This window comes from Pelodiscus sinensis, chromosome 6, assembly GCF_049634645.1.
Source record: "Pelodiscus sinensis isolate JC-2024 chromosome 6, ASM4963464v1, whole genome shotgun sequence".
Classification (NCBI taxonomy): Eukaryota; Metazoa; Chordata; order Testudines; family Trionychidae; genus Pelodiscus; species Pelodiscus sinensis.
The window spans coordinates 50431052-50450095 of record NC_134716.1 but is presented as its reverse complement, the minus strand read 5'-3'; the positions used below and the strand labels follow the sequence as shown (position 1 = coordinate 50450095).

Below are 19044 nucleotides of genomic sequence, written 5' to 3'. Positions count from 1 at the left end.
GCCACATGATAAATTAAATCCAACAATATGAAGAGTTTCAAAAGTAAACATACCATGGGGTACGTCTAGACTACAGGCTTTTTTCGACAGAGGCTTTGTTGACAGATACTGTTGACAAAGCCTCTGTTGAGAAAGAGCGTCTAGACTACAGCCAGTTCTGACGACAAAGCAAGCCACTTTTTTGACAGAGAGTCTAGACGCTCTCATTTGAAAAAGCACAGTGTGGATGCAATAGTGCCTTTTGTTGACAGAAGGCATTATTTCTCATAGAATGAGATTTACCGCCGTTGACAAAACTGCCACGTTCTCTTGATTTACTGTTGACAGAACTCGGTGGTAGTGTAGACGCGGGTATAGTTTTGTCGACAAAAGTCCACTTTTGTTGACAAAACCCTATAGTCTAGACATACTCATGCTCTGGTATATAACAGTGTTTTTCAACCTTTTTTTAACAAAGTACCCCTTTAAAAAAATTATAAGTACCCCACTACCTACAGTTTTCAGACACACAACATTTTTTTCTATCATTGTAACACATTTGTTTAAACAACTGAATCGTAGCTGGGCAGGCGATGACATTTTTGGGTGTAAAAAGTACAAAAATAATAAAGCGCCATAAAACTTAAAACAAAAACTCAGTTTTCTTCAAATTTCAGTTGTGTTGATGTACCTGCCAGACTTCTCTCTAGTACCCCTTAGGGTACGCGTACCGCTGGTTGAAAAACACTGGTATATAACACAGAACTTGTATTGCAAATAGAGTTTTGGTGGACTTGTGAATTTTTAAAAAACTCTTCTACAATATATATGTAGATACAGTCTCAATCTCTCTACCAAAAAAAAAAAAAAAAAAAAAAAATCACAGTAGGAAACCATTGTTTTGCTCTCTCAGTTCTTGTTCTTTTTCATATAGACTTCCCTTTACTAGTTTTACAGTGACAACAGTTAACATGTGGTGGACAACAACAATGTCAACCGATATTAACCTATGACCAGACTCTTTGTTAAAACTAATGAATACCAGTAGGAGTCCTGTTTTATAGTGAATTTTCCCCAAGGTTAAATATAGAGAGCTTTCCCAATATTTTTATTTTAACTATTAAAACAATAAAACATAAAACACAAAATGAGCCAAAGATATATACTTCAGCTATGTTTTTCTATTTGTAGAATATGCCTTTGAATATTTGAATGCTTGAAATGCTCCTTTTACATTTTTTTGTGATGGTTATATTATTAAAACCTCTCACAGTAGCTCTCTCACAAACCCTCTACCTCCTGCAGCTTGTGCTCAAGGGGTCAAATTCTGCTTATTTTACTCACATCTGTAGTCTTATGGGGGGGGGGGGGGAGGGGTTTACACACATGAGTAAGGCAAAAAGGATTTGGTCCGAAAGAACTAACTTAAATTGCAGAAATCCAAAAATTGTTATGACAATTTATTGATTGATTCCCAGTTCAATACAAACAAAGTACTACATTGTATCTTGCATTCTGATTACTGTTGATTGGATGTGAATTTTAAACTTTTACTTTGTGTATTAAAATGTATATATAAAATCCCTATTTCTGATACACTTTAGTATCTTTTCTATATATTTTTGTTCATTCATACTTCAAATTGCAATTATTTGGAGAACTTAGGTTACATTCTACAGTCCATACTCTACAGTCATTGGCTGTAAATAGGATTTTGCCTGCGAAAAGACTGCAGCATTGGGCCTATTAACAAACTAATCTACTGCAAAATAAAATTTTTAATAATATTTACTCAAGTATCAAATTTTTACTATAAGAATGAGTTTTAAATGTCACCTGAATACTAGCTTGCACTGACTGTGAAAATTCTTTTAAAAAGCTGTTAAATATAAATCTGTCTAGTTTTTACAACCCTCCCTGATTTTTTTTTTTTTTTTTTTTTTTTTGCTTAGTTTGAAAGTTGGCTCAATTAATTTCCAGCAAAAGATCACTCTCTGGTAATTTTTTCCATAAAGCCAAACAACTAATCAAGAATATTGTTTGGAGGTAGTTGAGAATACACACCCTTGTGCAGCTTTTCTTTAGTTATTGAACAATCAGAGCAGAGATCAGACCCCAAGGTACATTTGGCTTCTGTGGAGCCTAAACATGTTTTTTTATTTGGAGCCTAAAGTTGTGGTGTGTCTTTTTGTTTTAACATTTCTATTGCTTTCAGGACTAATTACCGCAACTTTTTAGTTTTCCTTTATTGAAAAATGCATGTCCCCACAAATATGGTTTAGTTTGCCTTCCCTTAAGGCATAGTAGTCACCTTTGACATCAGAAACAGTAGGTAAAACAACAAAGGTTATACTGAGAACTCAATCTCAGATTTGGAGGTGTTTATCTGTTGATTTTGCAGCTTACCCTGATTTTAGATATTTGTTTTAATAAATTACTTGACTCCTCGTTTAATCATTCCCCAGCTGACAAGGATTGGGGTGGGAAGTATTGGGTTTCCATGGAGAGCTGTGTAGTGGGGGCAAAAAGGGTGTTTGGAATCAAGTTACACAAAACAGAAGTGGTAAATCTTTAGAATGCCTTGAATGTGAAACAAAGGCCTTTTTAGGTGTTGTTTGGGGCAGAGGGAGAGAAGGGATACTTTTAAAGGCTTATCATGTATGTATAGAGTAGGCTAATGTGTTTGGGCTTGTTACGTTGTAGGTACAGAAGGCGGTGTGAGTTTTTCCGTGTGACTAGGTGTGTGCCTGTAGCCTCTGTGTGTTCACATAAGGTCATGGGTACAGGACACGATGTACATGTTTAGCGTGTGTATTACTCGCTCTGTGTAGTGTACTTGTGGTGTTTTCCTAGACAGGATATAATTATTTATGTTTATTTACAACTTGGTGCGCGTGTGTACGTGTGTGATGCAAGGCGTGTGTCTATAGTGTGTGTGTGTAAGAGGGTGTTATGGGGTGTGTGTGTAGGCTTCTTGTGTTCTAATGTTGTGTGCGAGGATGTGTGGGTACATGAGTACGCATGGTCCTGCGGGTGTGGGACGGGCAGCAGGGAGGAGGGGGTCTGCCTGAGGCACCGGCTGTGCGTGGAAGCCCTGGAGAATCCCGTGACTAATTGCATTATCTGCCCGCTCCTTGCCTTAGCGCTGAAACCCAAGTGAAAGGCGTTTGGAAAATCGCTCGGATTGCCACATTGTGCTCTGGCTCGGCAGCAGCACGCTGCTTCTCCCCCCGCCCCCCGCGCTGTTCACTCTGGAGTAGCAGCGGGAGGCCGGGGTTATACCTGCCTGCTGTACCTCTGGTTTGGGGGCATGCAAATAGCGTTGGCCGGAGCAACCAATTGGGAGCAAGCTACAGGAGTTTGGGGGATTTCCCCCCTTCCCCTTAATCCGCCGCCCCCCACGGGCAGAGTTCGCAGCCGCCTGGTCGCACAGCGCGGTGACCGGAGCCGGGGCGCATGCTGCCGCCTCTTCTCCGGATATTGCCCCTACCCCTCGCGCCTCCTTGCCGCTTGCCCCCGCTACCGCCTCCTCCTGCCGCTGCCCGCAGCCAGCTGTGCAGGGTGCCCCAAGCTCCGTGCGCAGATAACGCTCTCTTCCTCTTTCTCCGTGCTCTGCACAGAACCTCTGCTTCTGCGTGAGCCCTTCCCTCTCCCTTCCAGGGCGCTCTATTCCCTCTCCAACTGGCCTCTGCTTCTCTGCTGGCTTTGAGGTAGTTTCACTCTGCGGGGCGCTGAATCGCCCTTTCCTCCGGCTGCCTCCTGTAAATCAGAAAATAGACTCATCAGATAATCCACCAGGGAGCTGGGGAGCTGCTCCACTTCTTCCCCCCCCCTCCTTCTTTCCTGCCTCCCACAAACTCGGACATACACCCTGGGAAGAGGCAGCAACTTGCAACCCACAACCATACAAAGAACTGGGGCCGTTCAGGGCACAACCCATTCAGGACAGGCAGCAGCAACAGCAGCAGCTAATAAACAGGAATAAATAAAGAGCGTGACTAGGCTGCTGCCTCGCTGTGTTTGGGACAGTGAAGTGGATGGAAAAGAAAACGGGGATGCGACTGAGCCACATTTGCTGCATTTTTTATCAGCTGTTTTTCCTCTCAAATGGGATCGTTTCAGGTAAAAATATCCCTTTCTTTGGCGCTCATTTCTGTACTTTCAATAGCATGGGATTAAAAGGAGAGGAAAATTAGTGGTCCAGCATGTTCTTGCTGCTTACTTCTCTCTCTTATTTGTAGCCAACCTGTACACATTACTTTCTTTGCAACTAATCAGTATTATATGCAGGATCTAGTAACATGTATAAATGATGATAATGATATGGCACAGAGTGATTCTCACATATTACAGTGTTTATTATATGTGTGTATTACATAACACTTATGTGTGTATTCTAGTCAGTGTGTGTGTTCTGTATACACATTCTGTGTAGAACATTATTCATAGTGCGTATGTACAAATAATAATTATATACAATAGAAAATATTCACAAAGAGATTAATAAATCATGGTTATGTAGGGCTGGAAGGGACTTTAAGAAGTAATCTAGTCCATCCCTTGGAATGAGGCAAGGTTAAGTATATCTAGAATGTATATGAACATGCGTAATGTACCCTCAGACTCACATGAAAATGTTAATCTGTTGAGTATTCCATGCAATGAAATATCATATTGACATATCACTATCTGCATTAATATTCTGTCATAATGATAGAGGTTTTATTGTTGCATGTGAGTTGGTGCACATGTGTTTGTTTGACCATGATGTATTGTAATGATATATCAAATCACAATCTTCAAGAGAGTTCATGAAAAACATACACACATGTTCATGATTTTTTTCTCCTATTTGTTTAATTGAAGTGGCAAATTTGTTGACCAGTTCTACAGCTGGTTGATAATATTTTCAAAGAACTTTTTGACGCTTGTTTTCTAAATGCCATATTTTTTCCAGCTTTAGTCTTGTGTTGGAGGTGTTTATTAAAGAGAACAACTACATACACAAAAATAGTTTCCACACAATTCCCATTTCAGCTTATCTCCCATGTTTACCAGGGGCCACAGTTGGTATCTGGAACTTCTAAACAGCACAGAGACATCTAGTGGCTGACTAATATACTGCAAGTAAACTTTTTAGGGGTGGTATAGTGGGTAAAAGGGGAGCGTTGTGTGATGCATTTGTTGGTAAGGAGGGATGGCTCTAGCTAGAGGATATTGGCAATTATGTGTGTTCACTGGCATGAGTTGTATGCTATGGCATGTGCAGAACTGGTTTGTGTTATATACTGTTATTTGTCTTGCTTTCCCACAGGTCTGCATTCATCAGGAGACTCTGAGGAGTGGGAGATTATCTTCCCAGCACTGTGGAGCAGAGGCCAGCAGGAGCCTGCTGGAGGCAGTGGTGGTGGAGGCAGCTGTAGTACTGATCCTAGCTGTGGAAACAGCAACAGCACCAGCGCTTCTACTACACCTAGCCAGGTGGCAGGCAGCTCCCGTGAGGTCCGCTCAATCTCTTCCATGGTAGACAGCCAGCCACAATCAGCTGGGGAAACAGTGGAGGAGGAGGAGGATGCAGAGGATGAATACGAGTCTCAGGAATTCTATCACTGGTCTCCCCAGCCTCAGGGATCTGGTGCTGCTTCTCAGTTACTGCCACCTCCTTCACCACCACCACCACCGTCAGAGGATGGGGATGAAGTGTTGCTGCGGATCCCAGCCTTTGCCCGGGAGCTCTACCTGTTGCTCAAGAGGGACAGCCGCTTTTTGGCACCCGGCTTTGCAGTGGAGGAGCGGCTCAGCGGCGAGGGGAAAAACCTTTTTGGTGCCGCCCATTCTCAGCCTGAGAGAGCTTGTTACTACAGTGGCACTGTGCTTCGTTACCCAGGCTCCTTCGCCTCTTTCAGTACCTGCGTTGGATTGGTAAGGCAGGCCCTGCATGCAGGCAATAACATCCCAATTTCCATTACAATCCCACCACTGTTCCATGCTCTTTCCTATTCCTATCCTTCTCCTACAGCCTTCTCTCACATCCTATCTCTGTCCTGCTGAATTCTGTGTTTATCCATAGCCTCATTCTAATCTCAGTCCCATCCATCCATTTTATCCAGTCCTATCCATGCAGAATGGGAAGCAAGGTATGTCTCCACTGTCACATGTAGCTCCAAATAAGCTACACAGTTTCAGCTATGCAAGTTGCATAGTTTATTTCAAAATTTAGCGCTGTCTATGCAGTGCCAAATTTTGAAATATAGTGCTATTCCGGCATCTTCCTTACTCCTTGTGCAAAAGGTTTACAGGAAGCCGGAATAAGACTCCTGTTATTTCAAATGTATTTTAAAATAATGGGTGTGCTGTTAAGACACGGAGTATGCTCTTTTGGGATAACACACGTTATCCCAAAATAACACTGCTGTCTAGGAAGAAGTACTGCAGAAAGAGATCTAAGGGTCATAGTGGACCACAAGCTATATATGAGTCAACAGGATGGCAGTGTTGCAAAAAAAGCAAACATGATTCTGAGATGCATTAACAGGAGTATTGTGCGCAAGACACAAGAAATAATTCTTCCACTCTACTCTGCACTGATTAGGCCTCCGTTGGAGTATTGTATCCAGTTCTGGGCACCACATTTCAAGAATGATGTGGAGAAATTGGAGAGGGTCCAGAGAAGAGCAGCAAAAATGATTAAAGGTCTAGAAAACATGACCTATGAGGAAAGACTGTGAGAACTGGGTTTGTTTAGTTTAGAAAAGAAAAGACTGAGAGGTGATATGATAGTAGTTTTCAAATATCTTAAAGGGTGTTACAAGGAAGAGGGAGAAAAATTGTTCTCCTTGACCTCTGATGATAGGACAAGAAGCAAAGGGCTTAAATTACAGCAACAGAGGTTTAGGTTGGACATTAGGAAAAACTTCCTGACTGTCAGGGTGGTCAGACACTGGAATAAATTACTTAGGGGGGTTGTGGAATCTCCATCAGTAGAGATATTTAAGAGCATGTTAGACAGACCTCATCAGGGATGATCTAGATAAAGCCTGCACAAGATATGGCCTGAGGGCTGGATTTGGCCCACTTAACACTTTGATCCACCCTGCAGATTGCATCTGACCACTTTCTCTTAATAGCCTGCTGCCATTGCCACTGAATTTCTAGGCAGTGGTTCAGGATCTTATTTAAATGGCTCACAGTTGCAGTGCTACCTTGGCAGGAGCCAGAGCCACAAGCTTTTTTAATAGATGTAGCAATCCTAGGCAGCTGCCAGGCAACATGGTAACGACAGGGCTAGGCGCTGTGAGCCTTTTGCTGTTTTTTTATTGAAAGCCTCTGGCCCACACAACTCAGGGGAGCAGAAGGGAGGCTAGTGCCCTGCCGCTCCACTTCTGCCCCAGACTCGATCCCTGCTGAGGGGCGAGCAGGCCCATGACCATGTACCAAATTTCATTAAGTGGGACCTCTGTGAACATTATTGCCCATCCCTGATCTAGATGGTGCTTGGTCCTGCTGTGAGGGCAGGGGACTGGACTTGATGACCTTTTGAGGTCCTTTCCCGTTCTAGTATTTGATGATTCTATGATGTTGTCCTGCTACATCCCATCTCTCTGTTCTACTTCCCAATCCCATTCTTTCTTCTCCTAGTCTTATCCTTCTCCTTGTGCTCTTCTTTCTCCTTCTCTACTCAACCCCCTCATTAATCACAGCCTGTTCCTCAATCTGTTTCCACACTTATCCTCTTGTTCACCCATCCTCCTTCCCTCAGTGACTTTTGTAATCCTCCTACTTTTCATCATTATCCGATTTTCACTCTTCTTTCCCAATCCCATCACTGGTCTCCTTTACCCCTTCCTGTTCTTCCACATCTTTAATCCCATCCTCTTCTGAATCCTTATATTTATATAGATATTCCGTCCTCATTCCTCTTCGTCTTTGCTTTGTCCTATTCCCCTTTGTCCTCATCCCCATACCTGGAATTGCTAGAAATGCACCACCCTCGTCTTTCCTTCCATAAAAATACATAATATGTTTGCAGTGGAAATGTGAGCACAATCAAACCATTGTTTCACATTAGAGACATTAGACCTGATTTTCCTCTGAGTGAAACTATATTTGTATGATGTAAATTCAGTGACCTCCTAATTTGTAAGTGTGAGATCAGGCCCACTGACAGCAACAGTGGTGCTCCTGATGAACTAGAATTTCAGGATACCTAGGGGAGGATGGAGGGACTTCAGGCAGCTGGGATGATGTAAAATCCTGGCAGGATTTAAAACAAACCCATTTATTATTCTCATTATAGGGTCTTTATAGAGCATCATAAATGTACATGCCTGCAGCACTTTATGAAATGTGGAATAAAGCCAGAGATGCTGATGAAGAGAGTCAGCAATATCCAAACCATGAATGTCCAGTTTTTGTGGCTTGATGGGTGTTAATCCATGCAACGCTAGCATAGCTCTGTAAAACTCATCGGGTTTCATTCCAAAATTGCCCATCTACCAGGCCCATAATAGATTCTCTGAGGTTTGCCAACCTTTCTTGCAAAATTAGCACTTTTGCACTGTCATGTTCTAAAACCATGCAAAATGTAAGGAACTTGACTGCATTTTACTTTTCCTGTTTAGATTTGTTTAAACACAAAACTGAAACTGATGGGAGAATTTATTTGGATTGATACCAAATATAACAGTTGCATGCATTCTTCAGAGTAAAACTGCCAAGTTTCACATAGCTCTAAGTGGTCAGAATCTAATTATTGATATTCTGTCATATTTTCCAAAGTACGGTAGCGGAATTAATTGAGGAGGAACATTTTCAAAGTCAGTGGCCTGAAAGCTATCAGTACTACAGCCTACTCTGACAATGCATTTGATTTAGGACCAATAGAGTTCATACTAACAGGACTTTTCACAGGACTTTTTAGTTTACCTTTGAATATATGCATAGACTAAGCATACATGTATTCAGATAATGTATTTTGTTCAGATAAATGCTGTGAATTGTAAATCTTTTTTTTAGGTCTTCAGTAAGATAGTATGTGATCTTGAAAAATTTATTCAAGTTGAGTTATCCTTACTTAAGTAGCCTCATGGTTTGCAATGAGACTACGCAAGTAAGCAGGTATTCCTCCTGTAACTGTTACTAAATCAGGCTCATCCTTAAAATTTGCATGTGGTAATAACAAAGTTGGCTTAAAAATGTGTGTCTCTGTTCAATTGTTGCTTGTCCCTATTACACATGTAAATTTTCCAAGAATCTTTTCATTTGCACTATAATGATTGCAATTTTATGCTTTCCCCACCAAAAATAGTTAAGATATTTCAAACTACACTTTCTGTTTTAGCATGTAAAATATAGTGAAAGTCTACAAAGTATTTTTTTACAAAGCTATTTCAGTTATAATGCATTCTGTATTTTTTTTTTTTTTTTTTTTTTTTGGTTTGGTGTAAACCAATATTGGAGACTATGTAACCTGAAGTTGCTTCGTTTTTGATATGGGTGTATATATTCTCCCTATAAAACCCTTGTGTATTTTGAATGAAAGTTGCTAGAATGCATATCCTACTACAAGTTGGATCTTCTTGTCCAGCACCCTTGGGACCTAACTGGTCCTAGAAGAGGGATTTTGTCAGACCAGGGAAGGTAATTTCTGGGGCCCCCAGTCACCGGATCCCGCCAACCATGGCATGGCTGCCAGCCTCTCTGCCAGCTTCCTCCTGCTGCTAGCCCCACCACATGCGAGGCTCCTGACCCCATGTTGGCAGCCCCACCACAGCATGCACAGCCCCACTGCTGGTCTCCCAGCCCTGCGAGGCAGCTCCCCCCCTGTTGGGGGTCCAGATGCACCACTGGGAGACGACTCCTCTTGGACTTCAACCTCAGTTGACAGCCCCGCTGCCTCCCAGACTTACCCAGCAGCTCTGCAGGCAGCAGCGGGGCTGCCAGGCAACAGCCCCACTTCTGGGTTCCTGGCTCCACCGCCAGGCAGCCCCATGGCCAGGCTTCCGGCTCTGTGGGGCAGCTGCACTGCCTTCTAGTCCCACTTGTTTTCCTAGACCTGTTTTCCATAAAACAATGTTGACTGGTTATTATAGTACTATAATCTTTTCATTATTTTCTGATTGTATTCTATGCAGTGAATGTGCTCAGGATTGAAATGTAACTTTAGACTAATTAGCTATCTGAGACATTCTTCTATTACACTTTCAAAAAACCCCCCCAAACATATTAGCTTTTTTCCTGTTTTCTTTCTAAACTACCTGTCTTCCTTACTTATATAGTCTACTGTATCTTTTTAATCTGATTAGCTGCCAGGAAATTAGCGTAACAAAACTAAATTTATTACGCAAACTTTCATTATTCCTGTAGGAAAAAAAGTTGCAATGCTAATAGAAATGTTTAAATAATTATTTATACATTTAAGTAGATCAAATTGACTGTGTACGTATCTGATGGGCTAATGAGAAAAAGTTAAGTTGAAGAAATGGGTTTTGCATTTGGATTCTGAGCACTGTGAAATCTGGCACAGGGGAGACCCCAGAAATTTTTCACATGGGTATGCACAATTAGATCACTGTCACCTTAACTGAGTATGGCACCTTTCAAGTTTGACCTGGACACCTTGACCAGGGTGATGTAAGGCTGGTGGGCCAAAATTCAGTGAGTGGTGTTAAGACCCAGTTAGGTAGGTTGTAATGCTACTCAGTTATGGTGCTCTCACAAATTGGGGGTTTGGAGCAAACTGTCCCTTTTGCTCTGACTTCTATGCAGAACAGCCCCAGCCAGTCATATTCTCTGTGCATAATGTGAGAATATGGCTGTGGATACCACTGGTTGGCATACCAAGTACAGCACTTTGGAAATCCCAATTGTATGCACAAAGACCATGATGCGTACAGGCTGGATTCCCCTACATGACATAGCTCACCCTCCCACCCATTTATTCTCTTCTTGGATTTAACCTCCATTCTTCCTCAGAAACAAGACTGATCTTCACCCAAGAACTTCCATCCCATTACCTCCTCTTGGCCAGCCTGGCTCCCAGGCATCTCTGTACTGGGCATGTTTCGTGAGTTAGGAAGGCCATGTCTGAGAATAGAAATAGATCTGATCATTATTATTGGATAATCTCAGTGAAATTTAGGTTATCTTGAATAAGAGTTAATTCTTTACTCTGAATATGTTTAATTTTAAAATCCAAATATAGCAAATGTCTGAAACATCACTTTGTGTGTGTTTGTATAAATTCGGCATTTTGGGCACTGTGACAGTTTAGCTAGGGGAAATCCATGAAAGTTGGTAAATGTTTTATTAGGAAAAGTCATACAATATTGAATTCTCCTTTGAAGAGGTATTGGTCTAAATTGGGAGACTAACTTGTACTCGGTAGAGTTGGGGTTACCTATTTTCTACAGCAAAATGCAGGACAATGTAGCACTTTAAAGACTAACAAGATGGTTTATTAGATGATGAGCTTTCGTGGGCCAGACCCACTTCCTCAGATCAAATAGTGAGGAAGAGGATCTGGCCCACGAAAGCTCATCATCTAATAAACCATCTTGTTAGTCTTTAAAGTGCTACATTGTCCTGCATTTTGCTTCAGCTACCCCAGACTAACACGGCTACATTTCTATCACTATTTTCTACAGTGTTGTATGTCTTAATGTATACCTTATGCTTGAGTTCAAGTTATTGAATAAGTGCAAAGTGTTAGTATTATTTACATTTACATATCTCTTATTAATTATGACATCCTGAGGACCACATTGACTTTAAATCCATCTCCACGAACCTTAAGAGGAACAGTCAGTGCATAATGTTGGTTGCTTGAAGAAACATTAACTTCCTATAGCATTTGGGAGAAGATGGCACATTAATAAGTCTAGGTCAGTACTGGGCAAATTAGTTGAAACAATAGTAAAGAATAAAATTGTCAGACACATGGGTGAACATAATTTGTTGGGAAAGTCAACCTGGTTCCTGTAAAGGGAAATTGTGCCTTAATAATCTACTAGAGTTCTTTGAGGAGGAGGTCAATAGACATGTGAACAAGGAGGATCCAGTGGATATAGTGTACTTAGATTTCCAGAAAGCCTTTGACAAGGTCCCTCACCAAAGGCTCTTAAGTAAAGTAAGTTGTCATGGGATAAGAGGGAAGGTCCTTTCATGGATTGATAACTGGTTAAAAGACACGAAACAAAGGGTAGGAATAAATGGTAAATTTTCAGAATGGAGAGAGATAACTAGTGGGATCCACCAAGGGTCTGTCCTGCCACCAGTCCTATTCAATTTTTTTATAAATGATCTGGAGAAAGAGGTAAACAGTGAGGTGGCAAAATTTGCAGATGATACTAAACTGCTCAAGATAGCGAAGACCAAAGCAGACTGTGAAGAGCTTCAAAAAGATCTCGCTAAACTAAGTGATTGGGCAGCAAAATGGCAAGTTAAATTTAATGTTGATAAATGTAAAGTAATGCACATTGGAAAAAATAATCCCAACTATACATACAATATAATGGGGACTAATTTGGCTACAACTACTCAAGAGAGAGATCTTGGAGTCATTGTGGATAGTTTTCTGAAAACATCCACTCAGTGTGCAGCGGCAGTAAAAAAGGAAATATAATGTTAGGAATCATTAAAAAAGGGATAGAGAATAAGACAGAGAATATCTTATTGCCTCTATAAATCCACGGTACAACCACATCTTGAATACTGCACAAAGATGTGGTCACATCATCTCAAAAAAAGATATATTGGCATTGGAAAATGTTCAGAGAAGGGCAACAAAAATGATTAGGGGTTTGGAACGGGTCCCATATGAAGAGATATTAAAAAGACTTGGACTTTTCATCTTAGAAAAAAGGAGACTAAGAGGGGGATATAATAGATGTCTATAAAATCATGACAGGTGTGGAAAAAGTGACTAAGGAAAAATTATTTACTTGTTCCCATAATATAACAACCAGGGGTCACCAATGGAAATTAATAGGTTGCAGGTTTAAAACAAACAAAAGGAAGTTTTTCTTCATGGTGCACACATTCAATCTGTAGAACTCTTTGCCAGAGGATGTTGTGACGATTAGGACTTTAATGGGGTTAAAAAAAGAGCTAGTTAAATTCATGTTGGTTAGGTCCATCAATGGCTATCAAAGGGTAGGAATGGTGTCTGGAAATGGATGACAGGAGAGGGATTGGATCACATGATGATTACCTGTTGTGTTCATTCCCTGTGGACATCTAGCATTGGCAGACAGGGTACTGGGCTAGATGGACCTCTGGTCTGACCCAGAATGGCTATTCCTATGTTCAGGTCTTCTTCCTACCCTTGGTGCTGATTGGGTTTTTTTTCTGTTTCGGATTTATTTATTTGGCAGGGAGAGGGAGGAGCTTGCAAGTAAGATGACTAACTGGAAAGGGACTGGGAAGTATCCTATCTTTGTTTCACCACTGTTTCTTTTACTCCGTGTTTTAACTTCCTGCTGCACTGAGCAGCAGATATTTGGGAGAAGGAGAACAGACCAGTCTCCATTCTGAAGTTTCACTGTTTCAGTAAGTTTGAGGAATACAGAGAGTACAAAAATCTAGGGTTCCTCTTCACTGTCCACAACCTATTGGGATGTTTGGATGCTTTGTTATTGTTGGCTTTTATTTTAGTCACATTCTGAGTTGGGTATGCATACACATGCAACAGGATTCTCAGAGGGTCAGGTTCTTTAGTGGGTAGCACACCTAGTAGGGATGTGAACAACTAGTTGAATATTTGCATTTGCTTATCAGATAGTCAACACACTAGTTTACTAGTTGTTTCTGCTCCTTTTCTGTCTCTGTAAGAAAGAGGCAGCAAGGAGGGAGGGGGGAAGAGAGGGTGCTTAAAAGTGGCATCGCCATCTGGAGCCTGAGACCAGACCCTGGGCTCCATGTAGTGCTGCCGCTTTGAAACGCCGAGTGGGTTCAGTCCCTAGCTGGCCTGGGCAGCACTTAGCACCCATGGCGTTTCAAAGAGGCAGCGCTGCATGGAGCCCAGGGTCAGCTGGAGACTCAGAGTCCCCAGCTAACTCTGGGCTCCATGTGGTGCTGCTGCTTTGAAATGCTATGAGGAGCACAGGGGTTGCGGGGGACTGCTTGAGTCCCCTGCAGGCTCCATGCTCCCTTCAGTGCTTTTGCTGAAAGTGGAGCTGTTGCTGCACTTCAAAGGTGTAGGTGCCCTCATTGACTAATCCAATAGTTGATGCAATTTGCATTGACAATTTGAATAGCCAACTAATCAAAATTTAACATCCCTAATGCCCAGTAGACAGCTGCAAATACCTCCCACTTATACTGGTGCAACTTTTCAGTTGAATTCCTCACTCATGTATTGACTTGGTTTCACTTTGTTTTCAGTGTCTTTCAGGGCTCATCTAGATTATGCTAGAATGTCGAAAGAGGAGATGTAAATCCGTGGGAATTTGCATATCTTCTTCCAATCTCACTTTCAAAAGTGGAGCTTTTGAAAGTGAAAGCAGTTTAGACGCAGCTTTTTCGGTGACACCCCCCCCTTGTCGAAAAGCCACGTAAGCCTCATTTTTTGAGGAAGAGTGGTTTTTCGACAAAGGGGCATGGGTTTGCTGAAAAAGCCACTGTACCAGTGGGCCCGCACCTGTCTGTTCCCGGAGTACTTGGGGTCGTCCCCGGGGCGGCACGGCGCCCCACAGTATCTCGTTGCCCCGCTCGGCTGCGGGGATTCGGCTCCCGGCTACGTGCTCGGGCGCCTTGCTGCTGCCCGGTTGCCAATATAATTCCCCCGCAGCTGCGGGGGGGGGGAGAAAGGGGGGCCCGGGCCCGCCCTCACTCACGGGCCCCAGCCCAGGGCCCTAAGGACGCGGAACTGCCTGGCTCCAGTCCGGCTGACGGGGCTCCTGCCGTAACTCGTCAGCCCGCCAGCTCGAGCGAGCTCCGCCCTGGGCTGCTTCCTTTCCTGCCCTCGGTGCCCCCCCGGGGGTCAGTCACCTTTAGTTTGTCCGACAGCCTGTCGGTCCTGTACGCCCCCGCACTTCAGCGACGGGGCTGGGCTAGGTAGCCTGGGTGGCGGCCGGATCTGTGCTCCGGGGAGGTCCGCCGACTCCCCCCCTCTCCCAGACCTCCCTCCACCTCCCGCTAGCACCTGCCCTCTCTCCCCCTCTGGGCAGAAGGGGTTACCTTTTTAAACTTCCTGCCGGGCTTCCGCCTCCCCTCCCCCGTCATCGGCTGGGTGTTCCTAGTAACGCCCACCTGGCCCCGGGTTGGCTGCCTGCCGCGTCCATCAAGGCGGGGAAACTCCGCCCGCCCTAACCCCTCCTGCCTCATTGCGGCCGTGCGCCGGCGGGGCTGCCGGCGTTTCCAGCCCCAGCGCGGCTTGTGTGCACGCCGTGCACTCCTGGTACGGCCCCCCACAGATGCCGAGCAGTGCCTGCTTGGCGGCGCCTAGGGGACGGGGGGGGTCGCCCCGTCACAGCCACGTTTAAACTACTTTCACTTTGCAAATTTCTCTTTAAACACTCTAGCATAGTCTAGATGAGCACTCAGTGTCCTTGCCCTCTCTTTATCAGAGAGGTTAGTGGGATGGGAATGAGGCATATGCTTCTCTTGCAGCAGGGGCAATTGGTAGGAGGAGCCGACTCCTCTCACTTCGCTAGGTTCCTACCCAGCGCCCTATAAGAGCCAAACAGAGTTTGGCATCTTGGGTTGCCCTTGGAATTACCCTACCTGGGTCACTACCTACTATCTGTTGTGCCCTTAGCTCCAAGTCCAGTACAAGACAGCAAATGGAAAGACGACTAAACCTTCAGTCCCAACCAGGCTGAGCACGAGCTCCTATTCCTCACAGGGAGGCTTCTTTGGCACCCTTATTGAGGAACCTTCAGCATAGTTCTCAACTTCATCTTCCCTGTTGAGCTGAGTTGCTCCCTTTGTAAGCTTCTTCTCCAGTTGGAGCATGCTGCCAGGACTGGAGGGCACAGATATCTGGGCCCAGTATTATTCTTTAACCCTTTCAAACCCATTGGGGAGATTTGGACACCATATTACAGTGCATCATCAGCAAATACTTCAGCACATGTCCTATAAGTTTCATAAGCAATTGTCAGCCTATAAAGTGGCCTTTTAACAGCATGTTTTTTCATGCTGGTTTAGCTGTTTTCCTCGCTAATACATACAATATCTACACAGTTTATACAATATTTTTGAAGTTACTTAATTTAAGATTTCTAGATATGAAATAAATATTTAGAAAAGATGCTGGATTGTCATAGGAAGTATGAAAAAAGCAATGAATAACATTTGTAAAAGTGTCTATGTGCCTTAGGAACCTGAATTTTATTTGCAGAGTTGATCTAGGCACATAGAAATCTAAGTTCTAAGGCCTTCAAGCATACTTAGGGTATGTCTACACAGCAAAGTTATTTTGAAATAACAGCCGTTATATCGAAATAACTTTCCTAGCATCTACACAGCCAAACCACAACCAAAGTGGAGAGCTTATTTCGAATTTGGTAAACCTCATTCTACGAGGATTAACGCCAAATTCGAAATAGTTATTTCGAAATAAGTGCTGTGTAGACACTTATTTCTAAATATGGGGCCTCCAGCCTTCCCAGGGTGCTCTGGTGGCCACTCCAGCTTCAACCAAGCACACTTCTCTCCCGCTCTTCCTCCCCAGAGCCCTTAAAGAGGCAGACTCTGGCTACAGTGACTGTGCCAGCTCCAAGCCTGCCAGCCCAGAGCCAGTGATCCAGTGGCCCCAGAACATGAGCCAGCAAGCCACTGGCAGCCAGCCCTCCACTACTCCCCAGGGAGCAGTCTGCCAGCTCCCAGGAGCCTGTCAGGGTCCAGAGAAGGTGGGTGCCTTCCTGATCCAGGGTGGAGATCATGGACATTATTCAGGTTTAGGGGAGATGCCCCCAATGCCCATGATCTCCGCACTAGATGGAGGAAAGTGGCTGTCTATGGCAGGATAGCTGCCAGCCTGGTCACCAATGGCCACATGCGAACCCAGGAGCAGGTTTGCATGAAAATCAAGTTGGTCCGGCGAGACCCCCAACCCTGAGCCCTGAGTTTCTCCTCCCCCTTCTTCTCCTTGCTTCCCCCTTCCAGCTCCCTCCTCCCAGGTTTCTCCCTCCCCTCTCCCACTCTCTTTCTCATCTTCTTTCCTGCCTCCTTTCCCCAGTCTCAACAGTTTCATCCCCCCTCCCTGTTTTGTTAGTTAAAGAGAGTTTGTGTTCATGAAAATACATGTATTTTATATGACATCAGGAAGGGGGTTTAGGGAGGGGTAAGTGGAAGGACGTGAGGGAGGAATGAGGCACAAGCCCCCAGTGGGGCAGACCAGGGAGGCTCTTAGTGCTCCTCAGGGTGGAAGCTCTCCCACAGGGCCTCCTGGATACTGATAGCCCCCTGATGGACCTCCCGGATGGCAGCCAGCAGAAAGTGCAGCCAGGCTCACAGCAACATGTCCAAGAGACGCACCAGAGAGCCCAGGGGCAGCTCTGGCTCCATGTTGCAGAGTGGTGTGGTGTCCTGAGTGAGGGCAACCAGAGCATGCAGAGACAAAATGCTTTGCTCTCCTTCATCGAGGTAGACAAGCAAGCAGGGAAACCTGAGAACTGGCTGTCCGGGGTGGGGGTGGGGGTGGGGAGGAGTCCCTTTAAGCACAGTCTTCAGATAGCCTCAGGCAGCATCCACACACAATAAGTCCTGACCTGGTGCCCTGCTGGAACTGGTTCTGGGCGGCCTTAAATGCAATTCAGAGTCCACTCAGTGTGGACGTGCTATTTCGAAATAGCAAAATACTATTTCAAAATGTATTTTGTGTGTAGACATGTTATTTCAAAATAAGCTATTTCAAAATAACTATAGCTTGAAATAAGATATTTTGAAATAACACTAGTGTAGACATACCCTTAGATTTCTATGTGACTATGGTCCTAGATATTTAGATTCCTAAAGATGGAGACAATAATTTACTGGGATTTTGCCAGGTAGGCATCTAACTCCCATTGAAAGTCATTCACCTAGGCCCTTCTGTAAACTGTAACCCTTGACTCCAGGTGGAGTCAGATTGAGCCCTTAATAATGTGAGAGCAGTTTAGCTACCTAGCCCACATTCATTAAAGATCCTCCATACAACTTTTGAAATGTTCTTTGTCCCTTTCAATGTTGGCATTTAAAATGTTACCTTGTCACCCACTCTAAAACCAACACTTGCACTTTCCAGTACCACTTCACCCCCCCCAAAATATGTAAACTGTGCTGAAAAAATGCGAAATGTTGTCAGTGGGAGTCTTTTAATGGAAATTGAATTAGAGGCCTTGCAGATCAAATTCAGACTGAAAGAGGCTAACTTCATTGGGCATATCCTATTAAGGAAACATGTCTTGAGGGATAGTTTTTAATCAGAGTGAAAACCGCAAAAGAACTGAAAAATATTTGGGCTATCCAGGACCTGAAGTAGTGTCAATGTCCTCTGTAGAACCTCACAGTTTACCTAATCAGTGGTTGTAGCTGTATTCATTGTCTGTTTACTTTAAAAAAGTTGAGAAGATTTAGATTGCTTTGTATTGTAAATAGGGTTTTCCGTAAGTGTGTTGTGGGAAACAGCACTCATATTAAGGGAAGATTATACTGAAGGGCTACGTCTAGACTGGCATGATTTTCCGGAAATGCTTTTAACATAAAAGTTTTCCGTTAAAAGCATTTTCGGAACAGAGCGTCTAGATTGGCATGGACGCTTTTCCGCAAAAACACTTTTTGCGGAAAAGCGTCTGTGGCCAATCTAGACGCGCTTTTCCGCAAAAAAGCCCTGATTGCCATTTTCGCAATTGGGGCTTATTTGCGGAAAACAAATCTGAGCTGTCTACACTGGCCCTTTTGCACAAAAGGGACTTTTGCCCGAACAGGAGCAGCATAGTATTTCCGCAAAAAGCACTGATTTCTTACAGTAGGAAGTCAGTGCTTTTGCAGAAATTCAAGTGGCCAGTGTAGATAGCTGGCAAGTTTTTCCGGAAAAGCGGCAGATTTTCTGGAAAAACTGGCCAGTCTAGACACAGTCAA

General features: G+C 43.7%; 1 protein-coding gene across 1 annotated transcript in view; it reads left to right on the top strand.

Moving 5' to 3' along the window:
- The first annotated feature begins 2996 nt into the window (after positions 1-2996).
- The window catches only part of ADAMTS19 (ADAM metallopeptidase with thrombospondin type 1 motif 19), a 221669-nt gene continuing 205621 nt past the window's right edge, over positions 2997-19044 (top strand). Inside the window, exons 1-2 of the mRNA XM_014577964.2 lie at positions 2997-4101; positions 5294-5901. Coding sequence (XP_014433450.2) covers positions 4017-4101; positions 5294-5901 — 693 coding nt within the window. The 5' untranslated portion in view covers positions 2997-4016. The remainder of the gene's footprint in view (positions 4102-5293; positions 5902-19044) is intronic.